Source organism: Erpetoichthys calabaricus, chromosome 15 (assembly GCF_900747795.2).
Source record: "Erpetoichthys calabaricus chromosome 15, fErpCal1.3, whole genome shotgun sequence".
Taxonomy (NCBI): Eukaryota; Metazoa; Chordata; class Cladistia; order Polypteriformes; family Polypteridae; genus Erpetoichthys; species Erpetoichthys calabaricus.
The window spans coordinates 60,394,666-60,415,094 of record NC_041408.2 but is presented as its reverse complement, the minus strand read 5'-3'; the positions used below and the strand labels follow the sequence as shown (position 1 = coordinate 60,415,094).

The 20,429-nt window shown below is 38.1% G+C and overlaps 1 protein-coding gene across 4 annotated transcripts in view; it reads left to right on the top strand.

Moving 5' to 3' along the window:
- Positions 1-2,072: 2,072 nt before the first annotated feature.
- smoc2 (SPARC related modular calcium binding 2) overlaps positions 2,073-20,429 on the top strand; it is a 243,248-nt gene continuing 224,891 nt past the window's right edge. For 3 of the 4 annotated variants that reach the window (XM_028820457.2, XM_028820456.2, XM_028820454.2), the window contains exon 1: positions 2,074-2,774. In XM_028820457.2, the coding sequence (XP_028676290.1) occupies positions 2,697-2,774 (78 nt within the window). In that variant the 5' untranslated portion in view covers positions 2,074-2,696. Of the gene's footprint in view, positions 2,775-20,429 lie in introns of all 4 variants that reach the window. The other variant, XM_028820455.2, reaches the window with a different exon arrangement.

The following is a 20,429-nucleotide window of genomic DNA, read 5'->3' as shown; positions in this document are numbered from 1 at the left end:
GATAAGGTTACCACCAGCGCCTCCTCTCATTTCAGAGGGGTAGTACATACCTCAGAAAAGCTCTGAAGGTGATCCCCTGATGCAAAAGTGCAACAACACTAAATATTTGGCTGTGTAATTGTTGTATTGTACTTGTATGATGAATGAGAGAATCATCAGTGACAGAGTTCTCGTTCACTGATATCGATATAGATTGAACTCAAAAAACCATAAGTGAAGTTAATGAGTTGAGACATGTCATTCAGGTGATTCGTGCACATACACTTTAAACAACTATTAGCATCAGTGAAACAAAAGACATCACTCAGGACACACACGCGCTTTAGCACTCCCCTTGAGCTCCACTGAATAAATTTTTTCATTGCTTGGAAATTGATTTGTATGATTCAATGAAAAGAGTTGTTAAAAAAATGGAATCCTTCGTGAATTGCCCATCACTAGTCACAAGGAAAAGAAAAGAAAATGCTGAAGTCCACAAAATGGCAGGGGTCAGGTATATTGTGGAGAAAGACATGGAAATTTGGATGAGGTGGTTTTGTTGTGCAGCAGGGAGTATGACCCAGTTGGAAAACCGCAGTGGGTGTCAGTGGAAGGAAAAGGATTGAGAAGAAGGCTGAGTCCTATGTGGGGAATACTTGGTAGCTAGATATCTGAAGGTACTGGTCTACAGTATGCTGCTAATGAAAACAGAGGATCTAGAAGGACAACCGATAACATTTTGGGAAACAGCTGAAGAAGAAGAAGACGAAAATTGATGTCTGTTCCCCCTCCATCCATAGATTTACTGACCAGGATGTAGATCGTCAACCCTGATCTGAGACTGACCATCGCTGAACAGGACAAAGGGGTCCCTTGTATCAACAACTGCTGCACTTCAATGTTATGAAGACAGCTTCCTCCATACTCGCCTCACAGGGTTTTCCCATCTGGGATCCAAAGTCTTTATTCTGTTATTATGTTTTCTTTTACAGTACCTTGCAGATTTTTTAATTTAACACACGAAGATTCAAATATTCACAAATAAAATTTATGCCATGAGCGTTCATTTTTCGGGACATAAGATTCATTGATCCATCACAGCAGAGTCACACAATATTTTCACTATTATTGATGCATGCTTCATCATTGAAATAACCAAGATGACAGAGTGGAACAAATAACGCACAGTATGTTTAATGTATTCATTTATTTTTGACACATTGAATCCAGTTATGAATAGCATATACAGTTTATACGCATTCATTTTATGGAGAACTGATTGTGTAACTTATTAAGTTAACAGTCAAATATACCTTTCTAATTAGCACCTGACATTTTTGACAAACCTATGCACTTCTTTTTGTTGATTTTTATTTGCTTTTACTCTTAACCAAAAGGAGGGTCTGCTGACATCCAATTTTCCAGCTCAGTGGAGGGAAGAATTAGACCATAAATTCACTGCTGTCACTGGAAAAGGTGGGACGCTCAAAGTCTACTTTTCTCTTTGACCACTAGGCTACACTCACAGCCTTATGTTAAAGCCAGACTTTAGAATCAGAAATTGGTAAAATCCAAATAAGTTTCACAAGTTCCTCTGCATTAAAATCCTCAAAACCCTAAACTAATAATTATGATGATTATTGTTATTATGATTATTATTTTTGGTTAAAATGTCAGTGTAAACTTGCAAAAGAGACAATTAACTGTTGGTGTTCCAGAGTTTAAACTAGCATAATGATGCCATCACACTTAAAAGCATAAAAGAGCCTGCATTTTACCTACTGTATGTTCATTTATTTCCACTAAGAAACTGGACTTTTTATTTTTTTTCTCTTAATTTTATTTTTATTCCAGTTTTTGCAAATACCTTTAGAAAAGTGTATGTGTCTTTTCATTATTGCTATTTGTTAAGCCAGCCAGACCTTTGGCTGTAAATCATTCTTCTCTCTTTTGGGTTAGTAATTGCAGGAGAGTAAATCTACTGTCAGGGAGTTAATCAATCAATCAGCACAGGATCAGCAAGACTGGGAGGAGATAGTCTTTGGAGGCCGGCTAGAATGAAAGAGCGAGGAAAGTGTGCATGAATGTGTGACTTAGTGAAAGAGTGTGCTTTGTGGCTTTGCACCTCATTCTCTCCCAGACTCGCTCCTAAGTGTGCACTGAGGGAAGAGCCTTTTTTTTTTTCTTTCTTTCAATGAGGCACTGCCTGAAGAGGGTTTATCATATGCTGAGACACAGACACACATTCTCACACATAAGAAAAGAATCCATTCCTTTTTGAAGCTACCAGCAGATGAGACAGCTCTGAAAAACCTACCTACCTGCAAGGGAGAGCCAGCATCTGATAAGAGATCTGACTGACATATAGGGGGGGATACAAGAGGCAAGGGGGAGAAAAGAGAAGAAGACAAAGAAGAAGAAAGCGTCACTGCAGAAGATCAGAAGAGGGCAGACCAAATGAAATGCCAAAAGAGAAGCTGCAAGCAAGCAAAAAAGTGATTTGGCTGTGTGAGAAGGAAGTAAACTTCGCAAGAGATATTTTACGCAGTGGTCATTAGGACCTATTTTAACAACTTGCAAAGAGAAACAAACAGCATCTCAGGACATACAATTCCTGCAGAAAACAAAATCAATACACATATAATACTAAAACAAGAGAGTCAGAAACCATCAGAGGAAAATATTACATAAAGTGGGGAAAAGAACATACTATCAGGATGCAACTTTGCTCTGTATTTGTGTTCATGATTCTGCAGATCCACAGAGTTCACCTACAGAAGTTCTCAGCACTGACGGTAAGGATGCCTTCCAACTTCCATTTCATGTCTGGGGTTGACTTGTGTTTGAGGAAAGTGCAGCCAGATCACTGTTGTCTTGCATGTCTTCAGCTCTGAACCGTGGAACGTCCGTTTCTAGTGGTGTCCCATTGATGCTCTTTTAACAAAATGTGCATTGAAAGAAGCAGACAGAGATGAATGATTGATTTCTAAAGGAGTCAGCTGGGAGCTTGGGAAGCTTAAAATATTAATGACTAGAGTTTGTTTAAAAGAATCGGAGGACAGCGCAAGGAACATGACATCAGCATTTGCATTTGCCAGAGTTTTTATAACAGTAAACAGTGGAGGTAAAGACCAGTGTGGGGGAATAACGTGTCAAGTTTACAAATTGAAACATTTACTGGAAGAATTTGAAAGCACTTTTGGGTGACGCTGATTTCCATTCCTTAAAAGAAATTTGCAGGATACATGTATTGCAAATGAATGCAAATTAAGTCCTCCTAACAGATTTGCTTCAAAATTTCATTTTTGAGGCTATTTATCATGCACTTTATGTAACATTAAAATATACAATATTATTTATAACTGCTGGTTTGAATAATAATCAGCTAACTGGTGTGCCGTATTCTGACATTCATTTATTGAGGTTTACTTATATCATCAGCTCTCTATTAATCAGGTATCTGTATGAGTAAATACATAACTAATTTATTAAACTATTAATTGATTGCACTGCTATTAACTGACCTGCATTACTGATGATCATATTATTAATTACCATCTACATTACTTGTTACACAGGTAATCACCAATCTAAATGACTTGTTACATAATAAACTACACTACAAATCAATCATTTGTATTACTGGTTACACTATTAATTGACTACACTATTAATCACTAATCTGCATTAATGACTACATTATTGATTGATTACTAATAAGAGATTGGCATTACTGTATACACTATTAATTGATTACCATGCCAATCAGTGATTTACATTACCAATTACATTATTAATCGATTACCTTATCAATCAGTGATCTGCATTACTTGTTACACTAATAACTGATTACCTTTCTAATTAGCAATTTACATTACCGATTACATTATTATTTGACTTATTTATTAATCAGTGAGCTGTATTACACTGTTAGTCTATTATCTTACAAAAAAGCGATTTATATTGTCGATTACATTATTAATTGATTGCCTTACTAAACCGAAATCTGTTTTGACTGATTACACTATTAATTGATTAGACTACTAATCAGTGACTTGTATTAATGGTTACACTATTTAGTATTACCTTACTAACTAAAGAGTTTCATTACCAATTGCATTATTATTTGACTTCTTTACTAATCAGCGAGCTGTATTACTTGTTACACAGTTCATTACCATACTAGTAAGCAATTTACATTGATGATCATATAATTAATTGATTATACTACTAATCAGAAATTTGTTTTACTGACTACACTATTAATTGATGATACTACTAATCAGTGATCTGTATTACTGGTTACATTATTAATTGATTACTATACCAATCATTGATTTGCATTAATGATTACATTATTAATTGATTACCTTACTAATCAGCAATCTGTTTTACTGATGACACTATTAATTGATGACACTATTAGTCAGTGATCTGTATTACCCATTGCACTATTAGTTGGTTACCTTACTAATCAGTGATCTGTTTTACAGATGACACTATTAATTGATTACCTTACTAATCAGTGATCTGTTTTACTGATTATACCATTACAATTCAGCGATCTGCAAAACTGTTAACGCTATTCCTACCTTGCTCCATTAACACACAGAGTAATTAATGCGAATCTGTCAATTTGGCTTAATTTAATTTTACGTTTCAGTATTGACATTCTAAAATATTATTACTAAGGAAAAATAAATAAAATCATTACAAAATAAAAACGTATATTGGGTCAGTGCATTAATTTAGCTGGTAACTATTAGTCACATACCCACACTCCTTGTCAACTTGTTTTTCATATATTAATTATGTCTGTAATTGCTCATCTGATAAAATTAGTATTGACAGTGTCGAATAAGCTACAGGGCACTATTTCTTGATATATTTAAAGTATTTTTCAGCATTATTTAGTTAACAGATGTGAAAGTATCGGTCCCTTCTAATCATAATGGTTCTCATTGAACAAAGCTGCTGTAATATTTAGCTATCAGGTTCTGTAAACAAGCCACTCAAAGCCTTGGTAGAATATTCACAACTTTTTCTTATTAGTAAACTCCATCTGCATCGTGAATTACTATAATTAAGTAAATGGCCCACTCCGCTGCTGTTGTATTTAGCGCAGAGCTGTTAAAACTACTGGTCAAGTGTACAGATCTGCCCCCGTGACAAAACTGTTTACTTAACTTGTAAATGTTGATTTATTTGTCTTAATTTGAAAACTGTTCAACTGAGGCACATAAACTTTCTCCAGCTCTTGCTATAATTGTGGGATGTAGTAATCCCTCGACTTGTTTAGAACGAAGCTTGCACTCTGTATGTGCTGGATGTTTTGATAGAAACTGATCTGTATTTAATTACAGTTTACCGACCCTGTTCACATGGCAGCATTTTTGTACTTCAAAATATAAACTAGCGCTTTTGTAATGTTTGTCAAGTGACAAAGCAGTATTCACTGGAGGAGACGGTGTAAAGTTTTATAGCTCCCTGCAGCTCAGAAACGTACTGCACATAAATGCCATAGCACAGCTACTCTGTCAAAGACTAGATGATGCATTTTGAAAATCTGATGTTTTTCGATAACATTCTTCTTTTAAAACCTCTAACGAAGGGGTTTTAAAATTTGGATGGAACTAAAACCATCTACAGAGCAACAAGGCCACTCGATGTAAAAGAGGAAGCAAATCTGTGATCAACAACACAGTTGCTGTTTAATGGCTAATAATGACATACTGCACAAAACACGCCGTTTTCGTTCTGTGATGCCTTTGGTTCAGCATTTGCAATGTAGTCATCCAGCTGTGTGTTAGACTGAGCCGCGGGCTCTCTTTCAAAACCTCATCCATGCCAGCTCTATAGGCACATAATCTGCAGTGACAAATTGTGTTATTCATCCGGCACTAGTTGCTGGAAGCTATAACTCCACCAAGCACTAAATTCACCACCAAAATAAATGAACTCATGGAGGATTGCTTGGAGCAAAGTTAAATGAGGATAGAAGATTTGATAATCTTATTGCAAACTTCTAACTTTTTCTTGTCAGCAATCGTGTGGTAATAAAAAGTTGTTTTTTTTTTCCATTACCTGCAGAGCAGTTCAGTCATCTGAAGAGTAAACAAGGATTTAATTTCTACGTGCGGCTAATCCTTACACGTCACTTTAGTATCAAATGGTGTTGTCATGTATTTACGTCTCTCATACTGCATACTGTCTGTAAGCCACAGAAATATTATCCTTATAAATAGAGAGATCGATAGGTAGATAGGAAGAGAGATTTTCCTAACCTGTGTATCCTGTTCAGGGTAGTAGTGCCTATGCTAGTGGAAGCTAATCCGGGATGGCATGCCACTCTGTCCTCGAGGCGATTTAAAACCCCAATTAACCAAACATGCTTGTCTTTGGGGTGTGGGAGAAAAACCCCCATAACCATGCAAAAACCCACAAATGAACTCGGGAAGAGTGTTCAAACTCCACACAAAAAATATCAGGGTCTGTAATTCTAGAGCTGTAAGGCAAAAGCACTAACCACCGGACCACTATGCTCCCATGTATGAAATCTTAAATCATTATTTTACCACCAAAAGCAAAGCATAACTCATCTAATTACACACAATGGCTCTGTCTATTCCAAGGTGAAAGTGCTTCACAAAAATAATGGAGCAATGTGAATGGAATTTATTGTCGCCTTTTATAGCTATGACAAGGGGCATGAAAAATCCAACAGACATTTTTGTGTAGCTGTTCAACCAGTTAAACATTTGTCTAGTGTGATAAAGCAGATGCTTCCAAAAAAACAGGTCAATAAATATTCGGCTAGACTGCATTTCGGAAGCTGTGCCCTGTTCCATTGGCTTTGCCAAACTACCGCTCAACTAGAAGACAGGCAGCTTAAAATTAAGGGTTGGTAGAGGCCACAGAAGTGGTTTTGAGGTCACCTTCCAAAATGCTGAGAGACCCATCCATGAATCTCATCTTATTTGGAATCATGTGACGTATTGGGTGTAAGGCAAACAAACAAAATTCATTTTTACAGAGCATCTTTTCTTCATTAATCAAGTAGACAGACATTGTGCAGTTGTGTTTTGCATTGCCTTTCTTTTTACAACTAGAGTGGAGGTAAGCTTAAATGATTTGCTCAGGGTCCTGCAATGAATCACAGGTGGGGATCAAATCAACAGTTTTGCAAGTTTGAAGTTCAAAGCCTTAGCCATTACGCCACTCTGCCACGACATCACCCCAAGAGACTCTCAGATATATCCGTCGCAGAGTACAAGGCCATACGCCCCCATAATACACTTGTATCTGAAACGCTGAAAGTAACAGTACACCTAACATTTGCTATCCATTAAAAACACGGGCAACCAAATAAAAAAATAAATAAAAGCTGTACGTATTAATACTTTAGGGCAGGCAGTATGACATAGTGGGTTAGGCTCTGGAGATCAAATCCCACTACTGACACTGGGTGACCATGAGCAAGTCACTTCACCTGTCTGTACCCCAACTGGTTGTAGGGAAAGGGTTGTGGTCAAAAGAAATGTAACCAATTATATCTCTCAAATGTTGAAAGTCACCGTGGAATAAGATGTCAGCCAAAGTACTAAGTAAGTAAAAGAAAAGTAAGCCTCGCTACAAGGAAAAAACAACTATTATGCTTATATTATTTCAGCGCTTCTGTCTTGAAGTTTTCACATTTTAGGTTCATTCAGAGTAAGATTGGCGTACACTGTGCATTTCCTATAGACACCTAAATATAAGAGTGTGCTTATTATTCATTTATTTGGTGACATTGAAATGCATGAGCAAAATCCTTTGCATAATGTGTACTGTTAAGAGTTGCATTTGTATTAAAATAAAGTCAGCATTTCACTTTAAATTTATAATGACCCAACACATACAGACAGTGTCTTTTACACAAACAACAGAAAGTGATAATTACAATGTACAATGTTTAGTTTAGTTTTAAAAATTAGGTTAAAAGATGAAGAACTGCCTGTTCTATAATGTTAGTTAATAAGATTATATAACTTCACTTCACTCTGTAAATGTGAAAACAATTAGTCTATAAAGTCTATTCACATGTTTATATAAACATATGGTCCACATATGACCATTCCTGACTTTGTTTTCAAAGTAACTGCTTAATATAAAGGAACATAAATTCTTTCATATAAATGCTCTATCATTGCTGGAGCCCATCATGTTTCAGTTGTTTCCTTTGCCCCCAGTGCTGCCAGGATTGGATCTGGTCACCCAAAACCCAACTCTAAATTAGATTAAGTGCGGTTAACAAGGTGGTGTTATAAATTGATATAAAATATTGAATTCAAATGGCCCATGAGGCCCTGTGTATTCAGTGTTGCAGGGTTAGGCACCAGCTCCCTATGACCCTGAACTGGGTAAACATTTTAGAAATGAATTATGGCTATGCGGTATAAATAAAGAAACCGTTGAGCTTGCAGTGAATGTCTCTCTTTATGCTCACATAGAGAATGTACTTTGTTAACTATTTTGTCACAACATGGAGACATTACCTTTAGTAAAAGTATATTGTTGCGAATGCGTTGCTAATGGACAAACAAGATATTGGGTGAGCGTCTAAACGTAAAAAAAATTATGCTGCGGTATTTGGGGGGCTCTCACCCTCACCATTTTGAGGATTTGGGGCTTAAGTGCCTATCGTCAAAAAGAGAAATGAAAGGCTGCTGGGATGTAGGACCAATGATTCAAACCTAATCCAACATTTACTTTTTCTTTGTGTACTTAAAAACGAGAGTAGGCCAAATGTAATAGGGCTGCAGCCACCGTCATCTTGTAGGGTAGCACATGCATAGCTTAACTGAAACGAATGCGTAGGTTATTAGCTAATTAAGCTATAAAGCTTTAAAGTTTAAACTTGGTTGTATATATTAAGCTTTGTGTGCTCAGTAAGACATGTTCTCTCTCAAAAAAGATCAGTACATTGAAATTAACTAAAGATGTGTGATTTTGGTGCAGATCCTTAGAAATTCCAGTTTGTTTGATCACCTATACAATATAACATTTTATGTTCATTATAATATTATGGACATTACTGTGATTAGAGAGCTTGAAGGATCATTTCCTTTTAGTAAGATTTATTTTTATATTTTACACCAGCCTTTATTTGAGTTGATCACAAGTGCAGAATTGGGGTACTGTGGTTAATCCCTTTTACAGTCAGTCTTGAACCAGCATCTCACAGCATGAAGTGCAGTACATTAGAGTCAAGGCTGCCCATTACACAATACCCTGTCTGTAGTACTTTATTGAAAAGTGTTATTCTAAAATAGGTGGTTGGACGCGTGAGTATTAAAATCTAAAGTTACATTACAGTTCTGTTTTCCTTAGGGACAGGCGCCAGCCCCCTACGACTCCAAACTGGATTAAGTGGGTTTGAGAATGAGAATCTATTGTACGATGAGAAAAAAAACAACAAAACAAAAAATTTAAACAGAGCTATTGGCCTCGACTATTGCCCTAAATGACTGTTTTCTTGACTTTACTTTTACTTCTGATATTTGAACTGCGTTTTGGTCAACATGTGCGGCACTGTGGTTTGGGTGGTGTCTCACAGCTTCAGGAGCCAATGATTTATTTCTGACAAAATATCATTCTGCATCTGCGTGGATACTGTCAGAATAATCCTTACTTGTTACATGAACAGGTGACCCTAAATCGGTTTGGTTTAAGTGCATTGACTACCATTCTATCCAAGGGTGCTTGCTGCTTTGTTGACAGGACAGGCGACCACTTTTCATACATGCATAGGCTTTATACATAATGATTGATACTGAATGTTCTAGCAGTGGTATGTTTTGTGCTATTCATATTATATTTGGAACTGTTGTATAGAGTAGTGCTTCTCAACTTCAGTCCTGGTGGCCCACTGTGGCTGCAAGTTTTCAACCCAATCAATTTCTTCTTTTAATTGAACACCAATTTTAACTAAGCAAATTGTTACTTCCCAAAGTGCGTGCTCTTTTTTGTGCCACTATAGAAATTACAAGCAAGTTATGGTCAATTTTTACTGAATGAAGACAGGCTTTTGTGTGTTAGAAGGATAAATGGTTATTTTATGCTTTTAAATAAGTTGTTTGTTTTAGCTTTCTGATTATTCATACCGTTATTTACTAATAAGCACTAACACTAAAATAGCTGTGCTTCAGTATTTAGTGTTGTTTGCACAGGTGTCTGCTCTTCTTATCATTATTTGCAAGAATTCAGATATAATAAAGAGAGCAAATTCCACAGAAAAAGTGAATTGAAAAGAAAATGACTGAATGAGTTAAAGACACAGAAAAAACACAAACATTTCTACATTTCTTACAAATGTAAATCTAACACTGATGTACTTTTGGAAAAGCAAAATAATAGAAGAAATAAGAAGGATTCCCCACAGCTGGTTCACTGATGACTCTGAGTGGCCTGGTGTGAGTGAGTGAGTGAGTGAGTGAGTGAGTGAGTGAGTGAGTGAGTGAGTGAGTGAGTGAGAGAGAGAGAGTGAGTGAGTGAGTCAGTGAGTGAGTGAGAGAGTGACTGACTGAGTGAGTGAGTGAGTGAGTGAGTAAATGCGTGAGTGACTGAGTGAGTGAGTGAGTGAGTGAGTGAGTGAGTGAGAGCGAGTGAGTGAGTGAGTGAGTGAGTGAGTGAGTGAGTGAGTGAGTGAGTGAGTGAGTGAGTGAGTGAGTGGGTGGGTGAGTCAGCGAGTGAGTGACTGAGTTAGTAAATGAGTGAGTGAGAGAGTGACTGACTGAGTGAGTGAGTAAATGAGTGAGTGAGTGAGTGAGTGAGAGAGTGACTGACTGAGTAAGTGAGTGAGTGACTGACTGAGTAAGTGAGTGAGTGACTGAATGAGTGAGTGAGTGAGTGAGTGAGTGAGTGAGTGAGTGAGTGAGTCAGTGAGTGAGTGGGTGAGTCAGCGAGTGAGTGACTGAGTTAGTAAATGAGTGAGTGAGTGAGTCAGTCAGTGACTGAGTGAGTGAGTGAGTGAGTGAGTCAGTGAGTGACTGAGTGAGTGACTGAGATAGTAAATGAGTGAGTGACAGAGTGACTGACTGAGTAAATGAGTGAGTGAGTGAGTGAGTGAGTGAGAGAGTGACTGACTGACTGAGTAAGTGAGTGAGTGACTGACTGAGTAAATGAGTGAGTGAGTGAGTGAGTGAGTGAGTGAGTGAGTGAGTGAGTGAGAGAGTGACTGACTGACTGAGTAAGTGAGTGAGTGACTGACTGAGTAAGTGAGCGAGTGACTGAATGAGTGAGTGAGTGAGTCAGTGAGTGAGTGGGTGAGTCAGTGAGTGAGTGACTGAGTTAGTAAATGAGTGAGTGAGTGAGTGAGAGAGAAAGTGAGTGAGTGAGTGACTGACTGACTGAGTGAGTGAGTGACTGAGTGAGTGAGTGAGAGAGCGAGTGACTGACTAAGTGAGTGAGTGACAGAGTGAGTGACTGAGTGAGTGAGTGACTGACTGAGTGGCTGAGTGAGTGAGTGAGTGAATGAGTGAGGAAATGCATGAGTGACTGAGTGAGTGAGGAAATGCGTGAGTGACTGAGTGAGTGAGTGAGAGAGAGTGAGTGAGTGAGTCAGTGAGTGAGTGAGAAAGTGACTGACTGAGTGAGTAAGTGAGTGAGTAAATGCGTGAGTGACTGAATGAGTGAGTGAGTGAGTGAGAGCAAGTGAGTGAGTGAGTGAGTCAGTGAGTGAGTGAGTGAGTGAGTGAGTGAGTGACTGACTGACTGACTGACTGACTGACTGACTGACTGAGTGAGTGAGTGAGTGAGTGAGTGAGTGAGTGGGTGAGTCAGCGAGTGAGTGACTGAGTTAGTAAATGAGTGAGTGAGAGAGTGACAGAGTGAGTGATTGAGTGAGTGAGTGAGTGACTGAGTGAGTGACTGAGATAGTAAATGAGTGAGTGACAGAGTGACTGACTGAGTAAATGAGTGAGTGAGTGAGTGAGTGACTGACTGAGTAAGTGAGTGACTGACTGACTGAGTAAGTGAGTGAGTGACTGAATGAGTGAGTGAGTGAGTGAGTCAGTGAGTGAGTGAGTGAGTCAGTGAGTGAGTGGGTGAGTCAGCGAGTGAGTGACTGAGTTAGGAAATGAGTGAGTGAGTGAGTGAGTCAGTGAGTGAGTGGCTGAGTTAGTAAATGAGTGAGTGAGAGAGTGACTGAGTGAGTGAGTGAGTGAGTCAGTGAGTCAGTGAGTGACTGAGTGAGTGACTGAGATAGTAAATGAGTGAGTGACAGAGTGACTGACTGAGTAAATGAGTGAGTGAGTGAGTGAGTGAGTGAGTGAGTGAGAGAGTGACTGACTGAGTAAGTGAGTGAGTGACTGACTGAGTAAGTGAGCGAGTGACTGAATGAGTGAGTGAGTGAGTGAGTGAGTGAGTGAGTGAGTGAGTGAGTGAGTGAGTGAGTGAGTGGGTGAGTCAGCGAGTGAGTGACTGAGTTAGTAAATGAGTGAGTGAGTGAGTCAGTGAGTGAGTGAGTGAGTGAGTGAGTGAGTGAGTCAGTGAGTGAGTGGGTGAGTCAGTGAGTGAGTGACTGAGTTAGTAAATGAGTGAGTGAGTGAGTGAGTGAGTGAGAGAGTGACTGACTGAGTAAGTGAGTGAGTGAGTGAGTGAGTGACTGAGTAAGTGAGTGAGTGACTGACTGACTGACTGACTGACTGAGTGAGTGAGTGACTGAGTGAGTGAGTGAGTGAGAGAGAGAGTGACTGACTAAGTGAGTGAGTGACAGAGTGAGTGACTGAGTGAGTGAGTAACTGACTGAGTGGCTGAGTGAGTGAGTGAGTGAGTGAGTGAGTGAGTGAGTGAGTGAGTGAGTCAGCGAGTGAGTGACTGAGTTAGTAAATGAGTGAGTGAGTGAGTGAGTGACTGACTGACTGACTGAGTAAGTGAGTGACTGAGTGAGTGAGTGACTTAGTGAGTGAGTGAGTGAGTCAGTGAGTGAGTGAGTGAGTGATTCAGTGAGTGAGTGAGTGAGTGAGTGACTGACTGACTGACTGAGTAAGTGAGTGAGTGAGTGACTGAGTGAGTGAGTGACTTAGTGAGTGAGTGAGTGAGTCAGTGAGTGAGTGAGTGAGTGAGTCAGTGAGTGAGTGGGTGAGTCAGCGAGTGAGTGACTGAGTTAGTAAATGAGTGAGTGAGAGAGTGACTGAGTGAGTGAGTGAGTGAGTGACTTAGTGAGTGAGTGATTGAGTGAGTGAGTGAGTGAGTGAGTGAGTGAGTGAGTGAGTGAGTGAGTGAGTGAGTGAGTGAGTGAGTGAGTGACTGGAACAACTGGGATTATGAATGGGTGAATAAATGGATGACTATCTTCTTCTTCTTTTGGCTGCTCCCATTAGGGGTTGCCACAGCAGATCATCTGTTTCCATCTGTCCTCTGCATCTTCCTCTGTCACACCCATCACCTGCATGTCCTCTCTCACCACATCCATAAACCTTCTCTTAGGCCTTTTCTGACATAGCAGTACAGCCTGGAGAGGGCTGGGATGACTGTCTTACAATTATTAATTTATTAAAGTAATGAACATTATTTTATAAACACCAAATTCCTACAAGAAAATATCTCTATCTCTATACCCCGCATAGTTCATACTATTTTATTGTTCAATATTGGACTGGATTTTTAACCAAATGAACTTACAAGTTCAACATTCATTACAATTTTTTACATTCTGTACGTTTTTTTAATATCGGTGTAAACATGTTTTAATGAATCAGGGTAACACCGGAACTTATAATCAATTTACTCAGAATAGGATTTTCTGAAATATCATAAATATGCAATAATTTGTGGAAAGAAGGGTAACTTATTCTTCAGAGGGACAGAGGAGGATAGCCCAGCCTGTGAATATATCCATCCATCCATTTTCCAACCCGCTGAATCCGAACACAGGGTCACGGGGGTCTGCTGGAGCCAATCCCAGCCAACATAGGGCACAAGGCAGGAACCAATCTCGGGCAGGGTGCCAATCCACCGCAGGACACACACAAACACACCCACACACCAAGCACGCACTAGGGCCAATTTAGAATTGCCAATCCACCTAACCTGCATGTCGTTGGACTGTGGGAGGAAACCGGAGCGCCCGGAGGAAACCCACGCAGACACGGGGAGAACATGCAAACTCCACGCAGGGAGGACCCGGGAAGCGAACCCGGGTCTCCTAACTGCGAGGCAGCAGCGCCACCGTGCCGCCCCCTGTGAATATATACTTCTTAAAAAACACTTATTTCTGTAGGGTTATGCTCTGTTACTATTCAAACCTCAAAAGACATATGGAGGTATTGAAAATTAAATTTTGTATGTGCAATTTAAATTTTACAACCATAAGAATTTTTCTTCACTTAATCTGAAGCTATGATAACCCATTCTTGTATTTCATTTATCCATCATGTTATCCATTTTGCTTCATGGTGGACCTTCTTTCAGTTTTGCACTCTTTGCTATGTGAAACAAATACTAGGTCCTTAACGTTTGGGAAATTATCAGCTAAGTAAAGTATCATGAGCTATAAATGCAGTGCCTTCAGAAAGTATTCAGGCCCCTTCATTTTTAATACATATTGTTATTCTGCACCCTTATGCTAAAATTCTTTAACTTAATTTTGCCGTCATCAAGCAGCAGTCAATACCACAGACTGACAAAGCAAAAGCAGCATTTTAGAATTTTTTGCTAGCTAGGGAGAACTAAGAAGAGTCACGGTTTGTTCCAAACTTATTCCATTTAAGAATTATGGAGGGGACTGGGAAACTTCAGTGCTGCTGAAAATTGTTTTGTAGCCTTTCCCAGGTCTTTGCCTGGACACACAATCCTGTTTCTAAGCAGGTAATTCATGGCATGGTTTTTGCTCTGATACACATTGTCATCGGTGGGACCTTCTCTAGATCGAGGTGGGCTTCTCCTCATCGTGTCCAATCAATTGAATTGACCACAGGTGGACTCCAAACAGGGTGTAGAAACATCTCAATGATGATCAACAGAATGAGATGAAGTGAATACTTGTGTCCATTTGATAGGTCAATTTTGTATATTTAATACATTTGCAAACATTTATAAAATCCTATTTTCACTTCATCATTCTGGATTATTGTGTGTTGTTTGGTAAGTGAAAAAAAAAGAATTAAAACCATTTTAGCCCAAGGCTGCAACATGATAAATTCTTGAAAAAATTGATGGGGTTGGAATACTTTCTGAACAACAACATTTATTTCTATAGCACATTTTCATACAAATAATGTAGCTCAAAGTGCTTTACATGATGAAGAAAGAGAAAAAAGACAAAGTAAGAATTAAAATAAGAGAACACTAATTAACATAGAATAAAAGTAAGGTCCGATGAAGGCACTGTATATATTTTTAAGGGTGAAAACCTCTAAATTCCAAGTCAGCAAAATATTGTCTATCACTTTAGTTCAACCCTTTAAATTTGTTAACTTTATTGCACAGTCTCATGGCCAATTCCGGGCACATTTCACTACATGTTGTACTTGTATAACTGCGGATTTGACAAATAAGTAATCTTGAATCTAGCTGTCAATCTTAGAGTAAGGGCATATTAATAAGAATACCAACAAACACACAATTGATACTATTTTCAGTTTTTAGTAGGACAGAAGTAAAATATATTTTTATTACTATTTCTTTGTCCCACATACTAATTTCCATTTTCAAAAAATGTTTGTGAATGTATTAATTAGTAATGCTACGTTAAATTTGTCTTTCTTTCCTACAGTTAAAGTTTGTTCAGAAAGACGGACTGCAGTTCAGTCCTTCTCTCCTGGATGCATGCCTGTTTTTTCTCTTTATTTATTATTGTAATTAAGTAATTCCCAGTCTAAACATTACAGTAAACTATCATTTGTTTATTAAAAGTTGAGCTCATTCCAGTCTGTGTCTAAGATAATGGGAATTTAGCAACTGTGCAGACAGACCCAGGGTTATCATTTGAAACTAGATAGAGAGCAACTGAAGGATAAAGAAAAAAAGGGAAAAATATCTTCAGAACTGAAAGCTAGAAAACGCTGAACCTGGGGGGTCCCAATAAATGCTTACGGAGTGCCACATCTGAGTAGACAGGCATGCCTTGTGAGTGGACAGAGAGTTTCCGACCTGGATTCAAAGCACATAATAAAAGAAATGCCTGCACATAAAGCTGTAACGCTTGCACATGGTTTATCGGGCCGTCTAAATTTAAGGGAGTGAACAACTTAGTAAAATACAGTAACTTCATGAAAGGAAAATAAACAGCAAAATGTTTGCAATCGATGACATGCTTACTGTAAAACCATCCATTCAAAGCCAACCACGTATCTTTGCATTGGTGTTACTCAGAATGATGTTTGATATCGAATCCTGATTTTCTTTTCAGTAGAATGTGATTTTTAGTTTAATGTCTTTATTTCTAGATAAGTAAGTTTGACCTTCATTCCAAATAATTTTACAAATTCTAATTACATGGGTGATTTTTTAGGCTATGTATTTGAACCTCTAAAGAGAAAAACACTTCCACTTCAGTGGCTTACACCTTTAAAATAAGCGTGGACACCGACTGTGTCCTGGGCTATGAGAACTTTAATTCTGCACCTGCTATTGCTTAAAGCCCTTACCCCCCGTCCTCACGTTTTCTCCTGCAATTATTCATTATACTTCTTTCTTTGATAGAGTTAATGGCACAGTTAAATCCTGTCAGTATCTTCCTTCCATCAGGGTGAGAACTAATGAATAACACAGCCACAGCAGGAAATTCACAGTGCGAGAATTTCATGCTCCTTCTCTTCAGCTCTGCTGGCGAGCCATTGAAGGATTATCCGTCTGCTTAGTTTGTGTGTCCCATCACAGATTTTTTTTAAAGACACAATATGTGCTCAGCGTGTGAGGTTTTTCTGCCTTTCCTTTTCACTTTTTGTAAAGATCTGCAGTCCATATTGTGCAAGCTGAAATCCATGTTTTAGGCAATGTAATTAGTATGTTTGACAGAAACCAGCAATAGACATTTGTTGAAAATAAGCAAATTAAAAATATATCAACTGAATCAATCAATATTCTACAGTTTTAGCAGATGTGTCAGATGTGATTGTGTTACCAAATGTGACACGATCCTAAGAGCCTGAACCATGCAGTATGTTAGATAGGTGAAGATATTTTAACGGATAATGCAAATGTGCATCCATCCATCCATCCATCCATCCATCCATCCATCCATCCATCCATCCATCCAAATTCACTTCTTTAACAAGGTCATGGGGGGCCTATCCTATTCCCACAATACAGGAAACAAGACAAGAATGAGCCCTGAAGGGGCAGCCAATAAATGAAAATGCATATTCACATACACACACACTCACGCCCACACTCTCTCGTACTGGGCCAGTTTAGAGTTACCACTTGTGTTGGCAATGTGTAAAGAAAGATGACACAAATACAAGAAAAACATGCGCACTTCAACAAAGTCATGCATCGAAATGACAGTTCTCTGAGCAGCAAGGCAGCATAGAGCAACCCCAATGCCAACAGCAGAAAAGTACAACTGACTAATGCAAACACAAACCTTCATTTGAAATTCTGTGTGACCTTTTGTTATCTAACTACGCACATAGAAATACACAGAAATAAGAATTCCAGCGTGAGGGAATTTACAATGTGCATTGTGTAGTTCACGGAGTCAGGAATCCTGAATCAATTCTAAGAACTTTGAACTGCTGATTGTTCACCAGCTATTTGGCAGGACAGGGAAAACAAAAAATCCAAATAAATGTAAATATAAAGTTTGGCACTTATAATCATTCTAAATATTTACTAAGTTTGCACGTATACATTCTTGTCATTGCATCTAAATTTACACATATTTTGATTACTTTTGGGGAGTTGAGAGGTGCACTGGTTAGCCGTAGTGACTTGATTTCTATCTATCTATCTATCTATCTATCTATCTATCTATCTATCTATCTATCTATCTATCTATCTATCTATCTATCTATCTATCTATCTATCTATCTATCTATTGTGATAGTTAATCGTAATCTCTAAATTAGCCAGTTAAACTGTGTTAGAGGGGTTTGTATGTGAATGTTCCTTGCCATGACTCTTCAGCATTGGTCTTCAACCTTGTGACTAATACCAACTGTGACTATGTGTTTATTTTTGCTCTGCAAATGTCCTGTCTGTATTCTGTTCCATTCATGACATATGACTCAATAGGTTTGGAGCCGTAATATGTATCATTAATTACACTGAATAAAAAGTATTATAAAGTTTAGGCCCAATTTTTCAACCTATTTATTCTAAATCAGGATATCAACAACATCAGCTGTATGAAATGACCTTCAGTATGATGTCTAGGAAAAGCTCTTAATGTTTCAAGATTTAAATATGCAACTGTGTAGAAGTCCAGACCAGGGGCTTAGCCAGGACTAGATTTTAAGGTGGGCTGGTGTAAAAATGGGTGTTCAAGTTTTTAGCAGGATACATAAGGACACTTTTCCAAAAAAAATACATCTATTAATACTGTGGGACATTCACATAACTGAATTTTTAGGACCATGCAAATGTTGAGCAAAAAGTAGCAAGGCAATCAAATGTTGTTGTGCCATGGCAGACACACACACATAATCAGTCCCTACCTGTCCTGTATTTGATCCATTTGAACTATATATACCATTTTGCAGAGAAGCATTGAGCCCTTCCGGTTATTGTAATTGTCAGACATGATTGCAAATTAGGTGGAGCGGCTGGTTCATCAATGTCTGACAAACCTTTTGGTGGTTCTGTCACAGCATACTTGTCTTTTGGGGTCACTAAAGCTGGAGTCTCCTCAGGTGAAGACGCGATTAGAATGTTTACTCAAGTCATTTTCTCAGCCGCACACTGTTTTATATTGTGTGTCTCATTTGTGCCCAGGTGTTCCTTGATATTTCCATTTGTTTTGCCATGTCAGAAATAATTCCTCAAAGCAACAACCTATCTCTTGGTGCTTGTCGAAAATACTCAATTAAGCAAATTAATGTTCTGTTAACTGTCCAATGACTACTTCAAATCAGGTTAAACATACACTGCAACACCTCCTCATTTATTTCTTTATTGAAATTCAGTAAACCAATGGGATTTGACATACCACTTCAAAACCAAAGGAAAGATAAAATAAGAAATACCCAACCAATTATAAAATTTAATGGAAAATTTCATATAAAATGAACTAATTGGCTGGGCGTATGGCCAATCAGGGTGGACCTGGGCCCAACCAGGCCCGCCCTTCCCTATGCCACTGGTCCAGACCATACAATCATCTTTGAAGTAAATGTTCACAGCTTAGAAATTTTAGTTAAAATTCTAAAAATAAATGTAATCCTTTTTAACAACAAATTTATTGTTGCAAATACTGAACATGATATCTTCAAATATTTGCCACATTTGTATTTGATATTTTTAAGTGCTTGGGTAGACAGTTTAATGGGTTTCATACTTCCTTAAACATTAGCAAGAATGGATCAGTTAGTTAGTTTTGAGTAATTGATAACAGATCTTTCAACATTGACCTGAAGTACAGTGTATCCCAAAATGTGTCTTCTTAAGAAAAAGAGTGCACCTTCCTTTTAGGGTTAAAAGATACTTTTAATCTCTAGACTTCCCTTACATAAAATGAACTGAAATTTTTGATAGTTACTGTAATCTTTTACAGACCTTAATCTTCAAAACCACATAATTTTTGGAACATACATTATCAGCTGTTAATGTCATAATAATGCCAGAAATTGTGTAGGAACGATCAACTGAACACTGAGTATACCATGTGACACATACTTACATGACTTTAATGACAAATCCATCTGTTCTGATCATCGCTGGGTCAACATATGAAGACTTCTTTCCATGCTTTTCATACTTTCCGTACTATCCATAATTAATGAGAAGCTGAATGTAGCACATGAAAAAGTAGCCATGGACACAATGACATGACCTTCATGTAACATCCATATGTTGTGTTAATTGCTGCTTTGACGTAAGAGGATTTTTTTTCTATACTGTCCATAATGGTCCATACTACATCTAGTGTTCAGGCAGATGGAGATTCTTGATTTTGGTGCATTGCCCTCAGAACCAGAAGTATGACACTTTTGGACCAGTTACTGAATTACAAACGTTTTGCAACAGTACTCACAATGAGATAATTTTCCACGGATCTTTCTTATGAAGGAACCTGTATGAACATAAATAGCCCTGATGAAGATATGCTATTCCAATTAACACAGCATATGTTGTCTCCATGCAGAACACATACAGTACATGAAAACTAACAAAACAAACCAACTGTGACCAAAAATACTCAATTAAGCAAATTAGGGTTCTGTTAACTGTCTAATGACTACAGCCAATCAGGTTACACATACACCATAACACCGTCCCATTTATTTATTTATTGAAGCTTTACCGGA